The following is a 21,856-nucleotide window of genomic DNA, read 5'->3' on the forward strand; positions in this document are numbered from 1 at the left end:
TTCATGTGTTCTGTGCCAACCTGTGATTTATGGTGGTACTAGCTTTATGAAACAAAAAGATGGTAAGCAAATCAGTCCTTGAATTATTTTAATTAATCCCATTCATTATATAACTAAATCAATTTCAAAGTAAAGCATCAAATACACTCCCAATTGTGTCAGCCTGGCTCAGATTTATTTTCATTTCTTTTCTAAACGAGGATATTACCTACCTAAGATATCAGTTATTTCACAACCCAAAAAACGTTTTTGAATAAACAAAAAATCGAAACGAAATAAAATGAAGAAATGATATAAAGGAGAGACCTGCAAATTTTTATATCCAAAAAAGAACAAGGAAAGGCAGGAGAAATTCTTGGTAATGCAAACTCTGCCTGCCATCATGAAACGAAAAGGAGGGGTTTGGTGGAGGCAGATATGAAGTGTTGGGGTTATGAATTTGGGTTCAGAAAATCACCAACCTACAGCTAAATTAACAAACTACAATTCACTTACCAAACCCAGAGCAATTACCCACCTCCATAATATTCCTATACCAAACTATATTTATTGGACATATCAAATGCCCAATAGGAAACACCACCATAGCTATAACTTTCTCTCTCACTCCCCTCCCCCAACTCACTGAGCAACATACACTGCACACAGTGCCTGACACAAATTAATAATCCTCACAGCCCACAGATACTGTTGCTTTCCTTCTGAAAAGACCCAGAATGAGAAATCATATAGTCTGAGGCAAAAAAGCTACTTTCGAACATGGAGTTATGGATTAGGATGAGCAGAGAAAGTACATGCTTTCATCAACATTCCATCCACTGATGCTTTCACGGTTTGTCTTTGTTATCTTCCATACTATTGTTGATGATTTCATCATTTATTTGATTCCAATGTTTCATATTTTTGTGATCATGTTTCTGGGTTTTGGTGATATTATGGGATTGTGCATATCAGTCTTTTTTCTTCTTTTTTTTTCGAAATGATCAGTGTTTTCTTAATGGTTTGTTGTTGCATTTTCTTTGATGATTATTGGAGATTGAATCACCTCGGTTACTTCTTGCACGTGAGATTTGCAATTTGATTATTGATTACTATTTCCAGATTAATGTTCTTGAGTTAGTGAGGCTTTAACATATTGATCAAAAAGGAAGCTTTCTGTGCATGTCTTCCTTGGCTGTTGTAGCTTTTGTGTTAGATATGGGATTCTTAATCTGATTATTGTTCTTGATCATTTGCATTAAATGTGCCCCTCTGTAGAAATTGAGGTTTGTAGCAATTCAATTCCTCCATATTATATTTTGTTTGGAACTTTGGATGGTATATAAAAATTGGATATAATTATTTATTTCTGGATGAAATTTCTCCATGTAACTAGATTTCTGCTATTATTTTTTTTTTTTTGTTCATCCATGAGTATATTGAGGTTGTTTTGTACTGTTTGATTCTGATTCAGCTATGTTTCTGATGACTACTCATTCTGTATACCAGTTATTCATTCAAATTTGCATTGGCTTCTCATTTTCCAGGTTTGAGAAAGTAAAGCAACGAAAGATCCAGGCTAATTCGACTTCTAGATAGCCATATGTCCAACTTGATCTGGAAATAAGCCCAAGTGGGTGGTAGTGTTGTTAGCCAAAAAGTAATGTGCTTCAAGAACCAATTGGGGTATTGATAGGCGGGCCTCATAGTCTCTGTTCAATATTTTTTGGGTGTTGGGTTCATTCACAGTTCTTTAGTGATACCAACCGAGTAGTGCTGATCTGCTGTTACCCAGCTCTATCATGGGTGGTGACCTGAGGTGGGAGTTTAGGAGGAAGGACAATGGCGATGAGTCTTCAAGTGATGAATCTAAATCAAGTAGTGAGGCGGCTCACGAGAAGCATAAACTGGTTTCCTCTTTGAGTTCGGTTGAAAATGATGAAGAAATTGGAACTCATAGAGTCAAGCAGAATGTCACGAGCAATCCTCATACTGAGGTTAAAATTATGTCTGGGAAAGGCAAAAATGTGCACTCACAAAGGAGTGGAAAGGAAAGTTCAATTCATGATGGCACAGAGAGGGATTCTCATGAAGAAGGCAGTAGAAAAAAGAGTAAAACCAGTGTTTATGAGCCTGCTGCCATGGATGAGATTAAGAGATTCATGGAGTCCTTATTAGAGGATCTTAAAGTGACAAGAGAAAATTTGTTTTCATGGATGAGGCAGGAAATGCAAAGATTGGTGACAGATGATACTCTTCCACCTCTTGAACGGAGAGAACAAAGTTTTGGAGCGAAAAATCTCCTAGTGCAACATGGAGAAATCGTTGAGAACACCACCTCCAAGGAGAATAGACAAGTGAACAAAAGAAAGTTTGAAGAGAATATTCAGATTCGTCATCAAAATAACTATCCAGAACATCTTTCGGTGCCGCATGAAACCAACTTTGAGGATAATGTATTTGCACGACATCATAACAACTTAAAGGAGACAATCCAAGTGCAGCATCAGAACAACTCCGAAGAGGCAGATGTTCAAGTGCAATGTCGAAGCAACTTTGAATCTGGCATGAGAGCTCAAAAATGTAATATTGGATCTTTGGAGGGTACTGCTAGAAGCAATCAAGCAAGTGGTTATGATAATGGCTATCGAGTACTTGGAAAACAAGTTGATAATGGCCGAGACACTAGATCCTTGATACCAAGGGAAAAGTTTGGTTCATTTGTCAAGCCAAATTTTCAGTCCTGTTCCACAGAAATTAATGTCCAGAGGCAGCATCAGACAAACTATCTATTAGGCATAAGACCTCCAAATTACAATTGCAGATCTTTGGAGAGTCCTTTGAAAGGCAAAGAGAGAGCTCAATCTAATAATTGCCATCCATGGATCGAACATCAAGTTGATTGTGTTCGAGATGCAACAGGTCCATCATCTGAAATAGAACCATCATCTGAAATAGAAAGAGGAGCGAGGTTGACAGTACCAGTCGAGTCAAGTTTTTCTTCCAATGTTTCCAGTCAGGTAGCTTCTTCCATGTATTTGACATTACCCTCTGTGTTAACTAGGCCCTATGGTGAGGACCCTATCCTTGGCACTTCTTCATATAGTTATATTCAACCAACAGTTGCCGGAAACAGATTAGGCATGAACTATGAGAAAGCAAACACAATGCTCAAAGTAAATGCTCATTATGGAAACTTTACAGGCATGAGTCACCAAGTAAGAAATGGAAGCATTGCTCAAACAGGGTCCCAAAATGTGAGTTATAGTGATAGGCAAAGCATCCCTAGTTCAAGTATTGGAACTGGGTTCCCGGTTGCACTTCATCAAGGTATGGATTTTGGTGTTAGCTTTCCAAGCCAAGCAAGTATCGAATATCTTCCTCGAGATGAAAAGAACATAAGGGGTTTGAGGATGAATGAAGGAGCCAAAATGTTCTCCGGAGGAAGCTATGCTGTACCTGAAGACTATGTTTCCAACAATTTTTTCAGTCGTTCTATTAGTAAACCTCAAGGTACACTTCAAGCATTTCAAAAAGAAAACCTTGAAAAGGGCAATATGTTCCCAAAGTAGTACAAGTTATAAGAGGTTTGAAAAATGGACAGGATTCAAACTTGTGTTATAGAATGCTTTTGTAGTAACCAAATGGTGCTTTCTCTACTTGGTTGTTCCAAAGCATGAAATAGTCAAGTGCAATTTCTCCTGCCCTTTTTGATGTCTTTGATCATTTTGATATTTAGATCAAATTTTCCTTGGTTTTCTCGATGAAAAGCTTAGAATAGATTGCCTTTCCCAATCTCATTGTAGAAGTCTTCTTGACAAGTGGATGTTGATATTTGTTGCTGAGAATCTGAGATAATAGAATAGTGGGTTGTGAATTCTTTTTTAAGATTTGGACATGATTTGATAGTGACAGTATTCCTGTTACTTCTTTGTCAAACTGTAACTATTGATCTGTTCTGTACTTCTGTGAATCTTGAAATTCCCTCCCTACAACAGTATTTGATTGTCTAGCGAAAATCTCTTATATACTTGTTTGTCCACTAATGATCAGCTAGGATCGAAAATATTGGTCGTCAACACTCCTCATTTTGGAGTGCAAGAGGGTCGGCAACCTCTATTTTATTAAATTTGTTCATTAAATTTCTATTTCCGCATACGAAATATTTAAAAATATCAAGGTGAATGGTGTGCTTGGTGTTCAAAACTTGTAACATTTATGTTTGCGCCACCAAAAATCATGACATAACTGGCTCCCATTCAATCTTCAACATCAAACATAGTTCCTAGACTTCATTTACAAGTGCAAGTGTCAAAACAAAAAGACTATGAAATGGAACTCAATTTAATGGAGTTACAATTTTTTTTTTTGTCTGATCTGTACTTATGATTATCTATTTCTATTTTCACATACGAAATGGTCAAAAAGGTAAATCATAAATGTTATTATCTTGCTTAGTGTTCGAAGTCCCGATAATTTCTGAAGTTTAACCTTTGATGAGTAATGAATATTATAACACATAAGTTAATAACTGTATCCTTGAATCATAACACCTATGCTATAATTTTCTCATATAATCAATCTATGGAGTGAGTTATTTGTGGAATGATTTTTTTTTTTTTTTAGGGCAACGGAAGACTAATCCATTGATGAAAATCATAACAACCTCACTCGGTCAAGCATGAAGGGTATAAACACCCTTCATATTACAATGCAAGCTCATCAAGAACTCAAAAACCAAAAGGAAATCCAAAAACTAAAGTTCAAACCAAAGAAAACTACCAGCAGAAGCAAAAGAAACCTAAAATGCAATAACCCTACAGCTGCCAAAGTGTGACACCTCCTTGATTCAGTTGACGCCTAAGACCCTTCTGGTGTACGCCGCCCAAAACAAACAAGCACCAACACACCTAGTAGGCATAGGGGATCTCTCCTAATCAGCCCGGGAATACAGCGGAGCTGTCGCTCCCTCAAACCGTCCATGCACACTGCTAGGACCAGCCTCAGTAGAGACCATGGACCCGGAACCACCACACACGGACACCGCCGCCTTAACCTTGTTTCTATGTCCTCGAGACCTGCCCTTCTTCTTGTATACCTTGGGAGGCGACGTCACCTTCACCTCCACCAAACCATCAGAGGAGAATTCCAGCCCTAGGTTTTCCGGTTGCAGAGTGCCCGGAACCAGAGCTAAACTATGTTTAGCTCGTTTACCAACATCCGCATCCTCCTCCTCCCTAGGGTGACGCATCCCAACCACAGGGACAAGAGCATAGGTGCCTTCAGTCCCAGGCGAAGATTCGGACGAATCTGCACTTGTTTCTTCTTCAATAAATTAGGAACCTTGAAAGTCGAAGGCAAGGAAAGAGGGCTGGGAATTAGCCCTAAACACGAGACCTGGGAGAGTCGGCCCCGGAGCCAATTGCGAACCATCTTCCACCACAGTGTCAGTCTCCGCCACATCCTCCTTTGGACACCGCTGTCCTCCATGATTCAAGAAAGCACACAGTCTGCACCTCCCCAAAAGCCGCTCATACTGAAACCTCAAAGTGAGAATGTCGGTAGGCAAAACCCTAACACGACGATCCAAGCGCACCGGGTCATTGATGGCCAAAGTAATCCAAACTCGAGCATCACCACGCCGGATAGCCGATGGATCCACCTCCATTACCTCACTGATCGTTCCTCCCATCAGCCGGACAGTGGGTTCCGTCAAGATACCCGGAGGAAGACCATGAATCCCAACCCAGATCCAAACAAAGTCAAGCTTCACCTCATCAATCGCCGAAATCAACAAAATCATAGCACGCTGAAAACTCCACGGGCCACCCTTCTTCACCCGTGCAACATCACGTTCAAGAGTGAACGTAAACAGAAAACGATCCCTGCGTGGTTGGACCTCCACGGTTCCCGTCAGTCGCCACATTGACCGCACCGCACTCTAGAAAGAATCCAAAACCACCGCCCTACAAGTGTTGAATTTCCCCACCAAGTAGAAGCGACGAGCAAGAAACTCCTTCCCCGGAACCCTAAGGTTTCCCAGGTCCACCGGTTCCTCACCCTCTCTGAGCGACAATTTGGTCGCTAGCCTGGCCGTCATGGAAGCAATAGTCGCTGCCATGAAGCGGGACGCCGCACAACTCAAAAAACTCCAAACCCTAACCCTAGCATAGCGAGAGAGAGGGGAGAGAAAGTCGCGGTATGATTTATTTTTTTGTTCTGTGTAATTCAGAATGAGTTTTTCTTTGTTTTGTTGTCAAACAATGTTAAGAGGTGGAAAATTTATTGACCAACAAGAAATATATTCAAATTTTTAGAATTTAAGACGGAGGAATTTGAGACCCTTGAAATTTTTATGTCGTTGAGACTTGAGACGTTAAAAGTTGAATTGTAGAGATAAATGTTCTTGAACTCTTGACGCCAAAATTACAGACCCTTACATTTATTATTATTATTTTTGTGTTCTTGAGTTGAGCGTTTCACGCAATATTTTATCATTTTCTTTTGTATGTATCAATTAACTACAATGGCATTTTATATCAATTTATGTTACACCTACCTATAGACATGGCACATGCCATTTAAAAAACAACAAAACACAATGGCCGGTCCAAACACGTCTCTGTCGAGGACTTCTATGCAAAAACTATAAACAATAAACCTTTTATGGATCATTTCTGCGAAGAAAATAATGGAAGTGACATGGAGTAAAGACAAAAACTCTCTCTTATATATGAGAACACTAATAATAATTCTTATCATTTTTTAAACAACTTCGATTGGACCATTGAAAATTTCTTATATTAAAGTGGAATTGTTGAAAATTCGTCCGGTCACAAATTACACTAATGACACGTTTACTTACTTGGAATGGAAAATAATTATGAATCGGATGCAACTGGAATGGGAGAAGAAATGAATCGGTATTGACTCCGGAGGAGTTGATGCCTAAACTCATCTCCCCCCTTTGTAATCAAATTCCTGAATATTCATGAATCGATTCCTTATAAGGAAGTGTGACCTACACCCATTTCGATTCCTTCATGTGTTAGTAAACACAAGAATACTTTTACCCGGAATCATTCCGATTCCTTTATGTGTTAGTAAACGTAGGAATAATTTTACCCCGTAATCATTCACTCCCATTCTAAGTAAGTAAACGTGCCCTAATTATTAATTAAGACTTGACAGATCTCACAAGTTTTTTATTTTTGAAATTCTCAACTGTCTTAGTTACTCACTGCATAACTTATTTAATTACATAAATTTTGTCATTTTGTGCATGATTTACAAGGATATTGAGAGAGTTTTTAATGAGTATATTATAAGAGCTTATTGAAAACTTTGAAGTTTAAACCAACTTATTATACTCATTTAACGAAGTCTTATCTATATTTGAAGCCAACATCAAAATATCTTGGAATGAATCCAAAACTTCTAGATCATTTTAATGCTTCAAGCACAACTTTGATAAGTTCTTTTATTTATATTGTACTAAAACTAGATTAGTATTTACAATTTATGGACCTAGCACCAGCATCCTTATTCTTTGTTTTTCAGAGTTAATAAACGAAACAAAATAAACCCTAACATCACCCTGGACTCATCGTCATTGGTAGAAAAAAACCCTAAGTGTGCTCTGCCGCGCCTCCAAGCTCCTAAGCCGCCATTGGTAGTGCCTTGCGCACCACCCCGCAGCCGTCTTACGGCCTTTCTCATCCTCTCCTCCATCTTTGTTCTCAAATGGCTTCTCTTGAGGAAGTTACTGCAAGCTTCCAGGCGTCTCTTGCCCTAGCAGGAGATGATGTAGTTGATATCACTATGTTGTCACGTGGAAAAACTAGAAGAAATTCTCAAGCCTACTTGTTGGGAAGATCCCTATCTCCCAAGCCTGCGGAAATCAATGATCTTCATCGTCACTTTCGTAGGATTTGGGTGGTGGAAAAAAGCTTCAAAATTCAAGAGAGATCAAACTCCATTTTCCTCTTCTCTTTTGATCACCGTGGCGACCTACGCAAGGTGATTAGGGGAGGGCCTTGGAATTATGCTCGAGCTCCAATGGTGTTGATGGAATATGATGGTGTAACACCAGTTGAGAAGATCCCTCTGAACGTACTTTACTATTGGGTACGTATCACTAATAATCTAATATCCCTCCTGCTTATGAGAAAAAAGAAACTATCATGGATATTGCTACTGTGGCCAACCATCCCCTTGAACTTGATGAAAGGCTTTTTAACAACAAAAGGGAGATTAGGGTTAGGGTTAGCCATAATATCCTGAAACCAATTTTTTTTGGAGAAAAAGCTGAAAATTGATGATGGGGTTGAAGAGGTAATCCATTACAATTTTGACAATCTCTTTGGACGTTGTGAGGATTGCTTGTTGGTCTTCCATCCTACAGGTTCGTGTACTGCTGCAGAAAAAAATAAAAACACAACTGTGGTGCAAACTCATGTACCAAAAATTGATTTTCTGAATAGGAATTTTCTGGTTGATGGCATGCCATTTACTTTTAAATCCTCTATTCCAACTGCTGTAACTATATCACATTTTGTGAATCTGAAAGATACAGGGGCTCGTAAGGCCAAAAGGTCTATTGTGTTTCGTGAGCTTGACACAAGAAAAGACAATGGTTTAGCTATTGTGCATGTTGAAGAGCAGTTGCCCAACAAGAGAGGTAGGCGTACTCCTACCCTTTCACTTCAGAAAGTTCAAACCCCAATTATGATTGATGAAAACAGAGGACAAGTGGCTCAACCAAAGAAGCTCAAGATGCCTGAATTCACCACCAAATTTACTGCAAAATCTTTGGGGCTTCAGGAAACTCCAGGAGGTTTAATGGTGATGCAGAACAGATGGCAATTAAATTTGAAGAGCAGTTAGATCGTGTTAAAGGAGAAAAACGAAAAGTGACTAGTAGATGTGAAACAGCTTCTCGGAGTCCGATTGGGACGCACCATACCTTTCCGGAAAGGGAATCGCGCCAGAAATCAAACTCGTCGCTATGCCACGACGTGTGACCTTTTTCGGGCTTTCGGGGTCGTTTAGGGCCTCAAAAATGCGTTTTTCTATTTTTACCCGTTTTGGTTTTCCTAGTTATTTTCGGGTTGTTTTCGTTTTTACCCATGGGCTTTAGGGTTTCATTGTTAGTCGCCCTAGGGTTTATTTTCTCTTATTTAAGCCGCCTTAAGCGACGGCAAACCTATCTTTTATCTTTTATCAATAAATTTGAGATTATTCTCTTTTTATCTCTGGCGGACTCCAGAATCTTTGCTTAGGTTTATTGCTGGTAAACCTAGTTTATCAATCCGATCATTCCGACTGCGTCAGGTGGTATCAGAGCAGGTCTTCCCTGTCTCTCCTATTTACCTTGGTAGCAATGGGGGAAGTTACAAAAGCAGATATCGAAGCTCTTACAACAGCGTTTACCGCTGCCATCAATTCCTTGAATAACCAGATCGGAGATATTCGTGGATTGTTGGGTGAGAGGAACAACAACAACAACAATAATCGGCATAGAGGCGGGGAAGGAGGCCAGCGAGTTAGGGCTCCGCGTGGCGAAGTTGTTGTTAATACTTCAGATGAGGAGTCTGAAGAAGAAATTGTGCAACATGAACAACAGGTGCAAGCTGACCAGGATTACAAAGTCAAGGCCGAAATTCCTTTCTTTTCGGGCAACTTGGGTGTAGAAGATTACCTGGATTGGCAGCTTCAGGTGGACAGATTCTTTGAAATTATGGAAGTGCCTGAACACAAGCAGGTTAAGCATGTTGCATGGAGGTTGAAGAGTACTGCTGCAGTATGGTGGGATAAGTTGCAGAACACTCGAAAGAAGCAGAGGAAGCAGGGTGTTAGAACATGGCGAAGAATGAAGCAGCTGATGATGGAGAGATTCTTGCCAGATGATTATGAGCAGATTTTATACAGGTTGTATATTGAATGTGTCCAGGGAACTAGGCCAGTGGCTGATTACACGGCTGAGTTCTTACGCTATTCAGAGCGTAATGAACTAGGGGAAACTGAAGGCCAGAAGGTGGCTCGTTATGTCAGTGGGCTGAAGCCTTCCATTCAGGAGAAAATTGGGTTACAAACTGTTCATACTATGGCCGAAGCTTCAAACCTAGCATTGAAGGCAGAGTTGTTAGAGAAGCCTTCACGAGCTTCTTCTTTCCAGAGATATAATTACCAAAGGAGCACAGATTTGGTAAACTCCTCAACTGACAACAGTAAAACCACACTGCAGAGATCAGAAAACGCTTTTAGGGCTTCCAATCCTCCTTTTAAAGGGGCTGGCAGTTCTAACAGTTCTAGTGGTGTTCAAACCAGGGCACCGAACCAAAGGCTTAATAATCCTTACGCTAGACCTACAACCGATGTCTGTTATCGATGCAACAAGCCTGGGCATAGATCTAATGTGTGTCCTGAGAGGAGACAAACTGCCCTTATAGATGATTATGATGAAGATGAAGAAGAAGTTGGGAGAGATGGTGATTATGATGGGGCTGAGTTTGCGGAGGAGGAGTCTCCTGAAAAGGTTAATATTGTGTTGCAGCGGGTCTTATTATGTCCTAAAGAAGATGGGCAGCGACGCAATATTTTCAGGTCATTTTGTTCCATCAATAACAAAGTGTGCAATTTAATTGTGGATAATGGGAGCTGTGAAAACTTTGTAGCCAAGAAGCTGGTGGAATACTTGCAGTTACCTACGCAGCCTCATGAAGCACCTTATTCTCTTGGTTGGGTCAAGAAAGGTCCACAAGTTCGAGTTACTGATTCCTGCAAAGTACCGGTATCCATTGGTAAGCATTATAAAGATGAAGTTCTATGTGATATTATTGATATGGATGCTTGTCATATTTTATTTGGACGACCTTGGCAATATGATGTGGATGTGATTTATAAAGGCAAAGATAATGTGATGATGTTCATGTGGAATAGTCATAAAATTGCTATGGCTCCTGTGTGTCAATTTGAGAAATCTGATGGAAAGAAAGGGGAGAGTTTCCTGACCTTGTCTAGCAGTGAATTTGAGATGGAGAGGGCCTTTAAAGAATCTGAAGTTTTCTGTCCAGTGGTGATAAAGGGGTTGTTGGCTGCAGAAAAGGAAGATGTGGTAATCCCTAAGGAAGTGCAGAATATGTTGGGAGAGTTTGAAGAGTTGATTTCAGATGAGTTGCCCAATGAACTACCACCTATGAGAGACATTCAACATCAGATTGATTTGGTTCCTGGAGCTAGTTTGCCAAATCTGCCACATTACCGAATGAGTCCCAAGGAGAATGAGATTTTGAGGGAGCAGATTGAAGACTTGTTGAAAAAAGGGTTCATTCGTGAGAGTATGAGTCCTTGTGCAGTTCCAGTCCTTCTTGTTCCTAAGAAGGGCAATCAATGGCGGATGTGTATTGATAGCAGGGCCATAAATAAGATAACTGTGAAGTACAGGTTTCCTATTCCTCGTTTGGAGGACATGCTTGATGAGCTGGAGGGTTCCAAAGTGTTTACCAAGATAGATCTTCGAAGTGGTTACCACCAGATTCGAATCAAACCAGGAGATGAGTGGAAGACAGCTTTTAAGAGCAAGGATGGTTTGTTCGAGTGGATGGTTATGCCATTCGGGTTGTCTAATGCACCCAGCACTTTTATGAGGCTTATGAACCAGGTTCTTCGTCCTTTTATTGGTTCCTTTGTCGTAGTGTATTTTTGATGACATATTGATCTATAGCAGGACCAAAGAAGAACATCTGGTACAGTTGAAACAGGTTTTGAGAGCTTTACAGGAAAATAAACTGTACATTAACTTGAAGAAGTGTACTTTCTGTACCAACAAACTGCTATTTCTGGGATTTGTGGTTGGAGAAGAAGGCATTCAGGTTGATGAAGAGAAGGTGCGAGCAATAAGAGAATGGCCAGCTCCAAAAACAGTTTCTGAGGTGCGGAGCTTCCATGGTTTAGCTACCTTCTACAGGAGGTTTGTGAAGAATTTTAGTACTATTACTGCCCCTATTACTGAATGTTTAAAGAAAGGCAAATTCCAGTGGGGAGATGAACAAGAGAAGAGTTTTGCCTTAATCAAGGAGAAACTTTGCACTGCACCAGTTCTTGCTCTTCCTAATTTTGACAAGGTCTTTGAGGTTGAATGTGATGCTAGTGGTGTGGGAGTAGGTGCTGTGTTGTCACAGGAGAAGAAACCAGTAGCATTCTTTAGTGAAAAGCTGAGTGAAGCTCGTCAGAAGTGGAGTACTTATGACCAAGAATTTTATGCAGTGTTCCGGGCATTGAGACAATGGGAGCACTACCTGATTCAGAGGGAGTTTGTACTGTTCACTGATCATCAAGCCTTGAAGTACCTTAATAGCCAGAAAACTGTGAATAAGATGCATGCAAGGTGGGTGAGTTTTCTGCAGAAATTCCCTTTTGTGATTCAGCATAAATCTGGTACTCTTAACCGGGTTGCAGATGCTTTGAGTAGGAGGGCTTCCTTGCTGGTCACTTTAGCTCAGGAGATTGTGGGGTTTGAGCTCTTGAAGGAGTTATATGAGGAAGATACTGATTTTAAGGAGATCTGGACCAAGTGCAGTAGCAATAATGCAGTTGCAGATTTTTATGTGAACGACGGATATTTATTCAAGGGCAATCGGCTATGTATTCCTAGTTCTTCTTTGAGGGAGAAACTGATCAGAGATCTGCATGGAGGGGGATTGAGTGGACACTTGGGCCGAGACAAAACTATTGCTAGCCTTAAGGAGAGGTATTTCTGGCCACAGTTGAAAAAGGATGCAGGAACTATCGTGAGGAAGTGCTACACCTGCCAGGTTTCTAAGGGTCAGTCCCAAAACACAGGACTTTATCTTCCTTTACCTGTTCCTGATGATATTTGGCAGGATCTTGCTATGGATTTTGTGCTGGGATTACCCCGTACCCAAAGAGGTGTGGATTCTGTGTTTGTGGTAGTTGACAGGTTCTCCAAGATGGCGCACTTTATTGCTTGTAAGAAGACTGCTGATGCGTCCAATATAGCCAAATTGTTCTTCAGGGAGGTGGTCCGTTTGCATGGGGTGCCCAAGTCCATCACCTCTGATAGAGACACGAAATTCCTTAGTCATTTTTGGCTTACGTTGTGGAGGATGTTTGGAACAGCCTTAAACCGTAGCAGCACAGCTCATCCTCAAACTGATGGACAGATGGAGGTCACTAATAGAACTTTGGGTAACATGGTTCGGAGTGTTTGTGGAGATAGACCCAAGCAGTGGGATTATGCTTTGCCACAGGTGGAGTTTGCTTATAATAGTGCTGTGCATAGTGCAACAGGGAAGTCCCCATTCTCCTTAGTTTATACTGCTGTTCCTCGACATGTGGTGGATTTAGTACAGCTTCCTAAAGTTCCTGGTGTTAGTGTTGCTGCTGAGAGCATGGCTAAGGATGTGCAGTTTGTTAGAGAATCAGTTAAGGCCAAGCTGGAACAAACTAATGCAAAGTATAAAGCTGCAGCTGACAAGCATAGGCGAGTTAAAGTGTTCCAGGAAGGTGATGACGTGATGGTGTTTCTGAGGAAGGAGAGATTTCCTGTTGGTACCTATAACAAGCTGAAGCCCAGAAAATATGGTCCTTTTAAAGTGGTGAAGAAGATCAATGATAATGCTTATGTTGTTGCACTTCCAGATTCGATGGGCATCTCTAACACTTTCAATGTTGCTGATCTGCATGAGTTTCGTGAAGATGAGGCTCTTTATCCTGAAGAGAACTCGGGGTCGAGTTCTTCGGAAGTGGAGGAGACTGATGCAGAACAGATGGCAATTAAGTTTGAAGAGCAGTTAGATCGTGTTAAAGGAGAAAAACGAAAAGTGACTAGTAGACGTGAAACACCTTCTCGGAGTCCGATTGGGACGCACCATACCTTTCCGGAAAGGGAATCGCGCCAGAAATCAAACTCGTCGCTATGCCACGACGTGTGACCTTTTTCGGGCTTTCGGGGTCGTTTAGGGCCTCAAAAATGCGTTTTTCTATTTTTACCCGTTTTGGTTTTCCTAGTTATTTTCGGGTTGTTTTCGTTTTTACCCATGGGCTTTAGGGTTTCATTGTTAGTCGCCCTAGGGTTTATTTTCTCTTATTTAAGCCGCCTTAAGCGACGGCAAACCTATCTTTTATCTTTTATCAATAAATTTGAGATTATTCTCTTTTTATCTCTGGCGGACTCCAGAATCTTTGCTTAGGTTTATTGCTGGTAAACCTAGTTTATCAATCCGATCATTCCGACTGCGTCAAATGGTGCCAGTTGAGGCTACAGAGACAAAGAAGAAAATGGGGCGTCCTCTTGGAGCCCGAAATAAAAATCCACCAAAGACCAAGAATGAAAAGAAACCTGCTTCTCCATTGTGTCTCATTGATTCACCATGTTCCTCTAGCCCTTCGGGTAAGGGCAAGGGGAAAGGGATTGAGTAAGCTGTAAGTTGGTCTTTAGCTTGCACACTAAACTCTGCTATGTTTTTGCACTAAATATTTGATCCTTCTGGCGCACCACAATTGTGTGCATTAGCAAAGGGGGGCTCAAGTCCAAAGTATTTTTTGTAAGCCTAGTTGTTTGTTTAGTTTTTTAGCAAGCTCTTGAATAATTGAGCAAGATTTATAACAGTGAATGGTACCGGGTGTCCTTATGGACGGTTTGTATGTGCCGTTCTATTAATAGAATTTATTTGAACTCAAAAAAAAAAAAAAAAAATTATGGACCTAGCTCTGCTAGGGTTTGGGGCGGCGGCGTCTCCTTTGAGATCGATCTTCCCTGTATCTACTCCACTTCAATGGAGTCATTCATGGGCTTTGGTCCGTCTCTTACTATTCTTCCTGCCTTCTGTTATGGGGTGGTTTGCCGGGATTTTGGCCGATCGAGGGTCGGAGACTCGGGGACGAAGGTTCTGAGTTCTGGCCTTGAAGGAGTGCAAGGCCAATATGGTCTTCGGCGGTCGCTCACGGTGGTGTTTTGGCTGATGGTGACGATGGTTGGTCTTCACGTTCAACTGTTGGGGGTTTATGAGTTCATGGTGATTCTGGCCTTTGGTCTTGTTTGTGCAGGTTGATTCATACTCTCTCTTCGACTTCTCCAAGTCGATGGTGGGCTTGGGATCAGGGATCGCCCCGGCGGTGGTGGTGGACTGGCCATGAGGGATCATGATGGCGGATATGCAAAAGGTTCCGGATCCAGATCTGAGATCCAGGTGGTTTTGGCATACGGGTCTGGATCTGGGATCCGGGTGGAGATTGGGCTTGGTATATAGCCCACTATCTTTGGTGGGCTGCATATCAGTTGCTAGATTGGTTTGGGACTCTTGTTTACTGGTATTGGATTCGAGACCCAAGCTTATGGTACCTGTTCGTGAAAGATCGTTTGCCAACATGGCCATGTTCTGACACCCTTGGCCGGCTTCGATCTTTAGGTGGGAGAGTGCCTTTATTCTGGCGCGAAGTTGATTTTTGTCAAATTGTGCGTTGGAGTTCGATGGGTAGTCAAACCACCGACTACTCAATTGACTACACGGCTGCAATCCGTAGTGTAAAATTAGCACTGCGTTTCGACGCTGCTGCTCTTGCAGTTTTATTCTTTGTATTTCAGATGCAATTTTTGCATCTTTTCCTTTCACATTGTTTATTTTCTTTGTTATGCCTATTGGCATGGTATCATGTAATCTTTCAATTTCAATAAAGGGCTGACCTCATTTTACTAAAAAAAATAATTTATACTGTACTAGCCTTTTACTTGTGCATTTATAAGAACTCACAAAGGCACATAAAAAAATAAAAATACTATTTGTTAGCATGATTTTTGTACTTACATGAGCATTTGCCAAGCATAATTAGCTATAATGAGCCACGCTCATACTACCGCCAGCAGTACCAACGACTATAAATGGTGAGACCTACGGAAACACCGCCAGATAGGCTATCGCCTGAGCCCCGGCTCACCCCCAGATCACCGCTAACGCGCCGCGCCAAAACAACATCAGAAGCTCCAGAAGCTGGGAACTGAAGCATATCAATCCCACATCGAAAACATGGAAGATGTCAGCCTCTTCCCCACCTATAAAAGGTTCACTCCTCTCTCCTCATTAATTACGTATTTACTACTTACCTACTGTTATACTATCAACATAAATACATTGACTAACTTAGGCATCGGAGAAGAGAAGACCGCCCAGCGCGGTCTCCCTCTGACGCCACTTTGTATTTTATTTGACAGATAGCGGAAGCTCCGAGAATACCACAAGTAGCGGTCCGCCCACCGGACCCGCGTTAACCAAGATTAGGCTACTGCCCAATCTTAGACATTAACAATCTTTAACTCTTTCTTTTCATCCTTGATCAACCTATTTTCCTTCCTTAAAAATAGCATAGGTGGTTAATTATAGTTTATCGCTTTATCCACTTGCTTTTAAATGAGGGAATTTGGAATAAGTGTAGTTATCTATCATATACTCTTCTCAAGACCCACGTCTCTCTTCCATCATTATCTCTTTATTTATTTACTTGTGTTTATTTCTTTTATTTTTTACTATAATAACATTTGGGTGGTGCTATTCGCACACTCATTTCCTCTATTCACACACTCTATCTATTTTTGTATTATTTTAATATTTTTTTTTACAAATTATCCTAACTATCCTCCCTTATAATTATATATATTTTTTCTTTTTTCTATTTGGCAAGTCAATCATGAATTAAACATCATTATACAATAAATCAATTTTTATTGTGAATGTCATTGCTGATTAGTAAAAAAACAAAAAAAAAACTAATGGGCATAACGAAGTGCAATATGTCAAAAGTTCTGCAATTAGTGCGGCAAAAAATTTAGGGCTCAGATGAAAAATCATGATGTAATTGAGTTTGGAGATTTAGGCATGTCATGTCTGCTATACAAAACTAAAGAAAGGTATAAGCTTATCACCTAAACTAAACGAGATCCAAAACCTCTCACATCTAATTAAGTAACATTGATTCAAGATACTATTCCAAGTGACATAAAGCATTTTGTAGAGTGATGATATGACTAATTTTTTTCAACCCTTTAATCTATGTCTAGCGTACGTAGCAAAAACATAAAACAATAATAAGAATGTATTATGCATGGCCAGAATAATCAAAATATGATTGAACATACAGTTGTCAACAATGTTAGTCAGCATCTTCTAAATCATGTAGAATGATTACCTCAGCAAAATTTCATGATACCACCAGTACTTTATACTACAACACTATAGTTAATCTGGTTTGTAATATCCTGAGTGTTTGGACTCAAAATGAACATTTTGGCCTGACAAGGCACGTCTTGGAGAAATTGAGCCAATATCAGTGGCTCAAGCTATATATTGTCGACAAGCTCGAAATATATATTTAGAGGCTAAATAAAGCCTACTATGGAAGTATGACAAGTCAACTTTAGCATATTTTCCTACTTCGGCTAGGAAAAACCGAGCTAGACAAGGAAGGACTAAGGAGGGGTGGCAGACTAACCAAATGAAATCGAAATGTGCTGAAACTTTCCAGATCCATTCTAGACAGCCCAAGGATCATTTCTTATGAAGAGTGCAAGAGCTTTTTTTGAGTGGAAGGCCTTCAAACAATCAGCCCAATTTTCTACAGAAGCAAAACTGGAAAACTGGACCTGTAAGAGGTCCAGCAGCATTTTCGGCCCAACCACATGGAATAAAAATCTGAAAATTTGTCAGGATGATCTACACTCATAGTGGAACATTTCATATGAAGAAGTCGAAGGCATATAATGAAGTCTTGTTGGAGAAATAATTGAAGGAATAAAGGGGCAGAAACTGACCTAAAACCAGCTCAATATTCACATGTTCATGTTTCCTACCCACATGAAGAAAGCTAGATGCTTTTCTCTTTTTCCTTGGATATATTTTTCTTCTACAATCTCTTTAATAGATCATCACCACTTCCATGTTGCTGCACCTTCATGCTTTGCTTTCATTTCATCTTTTCTCTATCTTTTCCATATTTTACAAGTGAACTTAGATCTACTTTCATTATTTTTCTTCCACTCATCATTTCACTCTTCTTTTTCTTCCCTATATAAACACCTTCTTCTCTCATTCTAACAGACATTCACATTCAACAACAACATCTCTAAGATGATCTAAGTTCTCTCTAGAGCAAACCTCTCTAAGAGCAACTCCTCTCCCTCTCCTTCTCTTTCTCTTAGCGGTGATCACACTCCTAGTCCTAGTCTTCTCAGAAGCCGACTTTCAGTGCCACCAAACCCTCTGTCAACGTGCTTCGGTCCTAGTCTCCTCGGGAGCCGACGGTAGTGCCGCGACCACAACGGTTACAGAACCAGCCAAGCAAGGGTAACGCCCTAGCAACCCAGCCAAGCTAAATTCACGCTTTAGCAAGATCTCAATACTTCCCGGTGATGTCGCTCTGCTCGATCTACAATATTGAGTATCGATTGTGTTAACAAGAAGAAACTTCAGCAAAGTCCTCGCCACGAGGCACAAAGAATCCCGCGACGAGGTTGGTGCTCTCCTCGTCTACAATCGCTCAACAGAAGTCAGGTCAAGGGACACCCCTGACGACCGCACCCGAACGGTGCTGGCACGCCCGCGCAGAAAAGAGACTGTTGACCAGCTGCAGCAAAATTGGAGCCAAACACTGAGGAACCTCAAGAGAGAAGACTATAGAACCTCTGTTTCTAATCTCAAAAGAATAAGGAAAAATCGTCTAGCTCCAAAAGTTAAATTTATAATAGCAGAAAACTACATGAGAAAACACAAGAGCCCTTAGAACAGAACTTGCATCCAAAGAAAATACAATAGCACTTTAAGCAAAAGATTGTTGCTACGTAATGGCACTACGAACCTACACCAAATAAACTTCAAAGCATCACATTAGAGAGATAGAATGACTATGCTAGAGAAATTTTTGATGGAAAATAAAAGAGAAACTCGCAAAGAGTTTTGAAGTTCTCTGTGTCTGTGGGAAAATAAGGGTTTGAGATTTGGAGATGATTGACTTGCCAAAAAGAAAAAAGAAAAAAGAAAAAAGAAAAAAGAAAAAAGAAAAAAGAAAAATGAAAAATGAAAAAATGAAAAAGAAAAAGAAACAAAATTGCAAGGGAGGGTAGTTAGGGTAATAGGTAAAAAAAATTAAAGTAATAAATAAATAGAGGGGGTGTGTGAATAGAGAAAATTAATGTGCGAATAACACCACCCTAACGTTTATATTTATTTGTCGGTGAGCCGTGACCTGTTGGTTAGCTAGCCTAACTAACACTGTGGAGGTCACGGTTTCAAATCTCACTGACATCAGGGATGGGATGGGGGAGTTACATTGTCGTCCTGAGTAAAAAAAAAAAAAAAACGTTTATATTTATTTATTTGAATTAACTCAGTAGAGGTAATTATAGTAGTTTAAAAGTAGATACTTATGTTTTATCTAAACTTTTCTCTCGTTTCTCTGACCAAGAGTGTCGTTCATCTAGGTCTCTATAGTAAAGGCTTATGCCCTGTCCGACGGCACGCCCTTGCGGCGGTGTCGTCGGACGGGCCAAAGGGGACCTTGTGTCCAGTGGTTCGCCTAGTCGATGTAATGGCAGCGTGGGAGATGCTTCGCTGGTCAGAACGCGTGGGTTTTTTGTCGGGGAGAGGAAGGGGTGGCTGGCGGTGTGGAGATCAGAGTTCGGTAGGTGGACTGATTCGATGGCGCGTGATGTGACGTCGCCGAATGGTGATGAGCGTGTGGCGGCACCGTCGGGATCTACTGTGCGTAGATCAGATCAGAAGACAGCGATCTGGTTTTGGTTGCTAGGGTCCGATTTGAGGATGGGGGATGGTGGTAAGGATGACACTCTTAGCTGGCGGCCTGAGAATGATGGCGGGATGGAGGGATCTCAACGCAAAGCAGGGGACGCCGATGATGCTACCGGTGGTGGGACACCATGGGATCTGCAGGTGGGCTGGTGGTGCAGCAAAACTCACGCTGGACACCATAGACTTGGTCTTGGTAGTTATTGGGCCTGGGTTTTGGATTTGGGCCCATGTTATTTTTCTGTTATGTTTTATTATCTTTTACTTATAGTAGGTTATGGCTTTATGCTAGCAATAATATCCTACTATGCTTTGGTAGGACGAAGTGGGCTTTGTCCCGGTATGCACACTCAGTGTGCCTTGTCTGGCCTAGAGAGGCGGCGAGCTATTTGCTTGATCAAATAGACGCAACCTCCTAGTGGCAGGATGAAATTGAGTGCCATCAGATTTATTTCTGTGCGGCAACATAGTGGGAAAACTGTGCTATTTGAGTATTTGTAATGATGCTTCTTCATTATAGAGTTATCTTTCCGGTGTGTCACTGCTATGTCAAAGCAAATGGAATAGTCTTTCATGCACTCTTTGCTAATTGGTACTTGTTAGAATACATAGATTTTGTAGAGAGTCCTGATATTATTTCAGGATATTCTCTTTATGCTTATTGTAATATGGGGTTCAGGCTTTACGTCCCCCCTTGTATTCTGCAATTTCATTAATCAAGGCTTGAGGGCAGCCGCACCAGTCCTATTTAAAAAAAAAAAAAATTATAGTAGTTTAAAATTTGATGAAAATTTTGAGAGCTTTCTTTATAGTAGTAGAGATTTAAGAGTTGTTAACCATAACTGAAAATTTTGATATAAATACCCCATAAATAAATACAAAAAACATAGAAAATCTGTTTAATATGAGGTGTAATAACGTCAGATAAAAAAGCAAAAAATAACCTCACTTCACCTTTTATTACTACATACTCTCTTATAAAAAATAGCCACTCAGCACCCAAACACCTCATCGAGTGTGTAGAGATTTCTAATAAACATATAATTAATCAAAACCAAACCTTATTCTCTAAAAAAAAAAAAAAAAAAAAAATATCAAAACCAAACCTTAACTAAATGCATGTTCCGGTGTCTTGAACTGCGTGAACGTACGGAAACCCATTGGGCTGACAACAATCAGTTGTATCATTCTAAAAAGGGAAATTCGTCCAAACAGTGTCTGAACTTTTTCAGACTATTAATTTTCGTACCTAAACTTTGAAAAATGTCACAATGGTACCTGAAGTTTTGGCCCCGACCCAATTTCCATACCTGGAAACAGTAAAATCGTCTACGGTGTTAAATTTTGAAGGATATTTTCGTCATTTTACTATTCATCTTCTCTGAAATTGACGGGCCACCACTCGATTGGCTCTATCCTCTTCTTCTCCTCCACCGAAACCATCACCAACACCTTTCTTAGCTATCAATGTTTTTCCTCCACCAACTCGATTCCTTTCCAACCATGTGAATACATTAATCTTTGGAAAGAACTACCGGAGCTACGAGACCATGAACACATTTATAGGCTGCCCAATGCAGCTCACACATTTTCGCCCCCCCGGCATTGATCCCATAGCTTTAAGCAAACAGTTACTACAGTACTTTGAGTCACACACCAAGCACCACTCCCTCTCCTTCAATATGTTCCCTTTTCCACACCTGCTGCAAATCCCTCTCTTACTCGCTACCTTCAGCGGCGAGGCCCAAGCAACCGGCGATCCCACCGGCTCCGATTGCGGCGGCGAGGACCGGTCGCCGTCGTCTTCCGTCTCCGATTCTCTCGGCGTGTTGAAAGTCACGACCGCAGCTCTCTTTCCTCCTCCTCCGGCGTCGTCCTCGACCGGTTTTGGCTCCGAGTTTGAGTCCTGAGCTGAAAATTCAGAGCTGAAACCTACCGAAAACGACGTCGAAGTCTGCGTTTCGTTTGCGGCGTCGCCGTTCCTGATCCGGCTGAACCGAGAGGCGTCCCGATCGACCGGCTCGACCACCGGAATCGAAGAAAGCTCCGAAACCGAACCTGAA

General features: G+C 40.9%; 1 protein-coding gene across 1 annotated transcript; it reads left to right on the forward strand.

The window, feature by feature from the left end:
• The first annotated feature begins 391 nt into the window (after nt 1–391).
• LOC133745702 (uncharacterized) lies at nt 392–3,974 on the forward strand. The gene is made up of 2 exons (XM_062173820.1): nt 392–832; nt 1,527–3,974. The coding sequence occupies exon 2, from the start codon at nt 1,782–1,784 to the stop codon at nt 3,549–3,551; it is 1,770 nt and encodes a 589-aa protein (XP_062029804.1). The 5' UTR covers nt 392–832; nt 1,527–1,781; the 3' UTR covers nt 3,552–3,974.
• The last annotated feature ends 17,882 nt before the right edge of the window (nt 3,975–21,856 follow it).

Source organism: Rosa rugosa, chromosome 4 (assembly GCF_958449725.1).
Source record: "Rosa rugosa chromosome 4, drRosRugo1.1, whole genome shotgun sequence".
Classification (NCBI taxonomy): Eukaryota; Viridiplantae; Streptophyta; class Magnoliopsida; order Rosales; family Rosaceae; genus Rosa; species Rosa rugosa.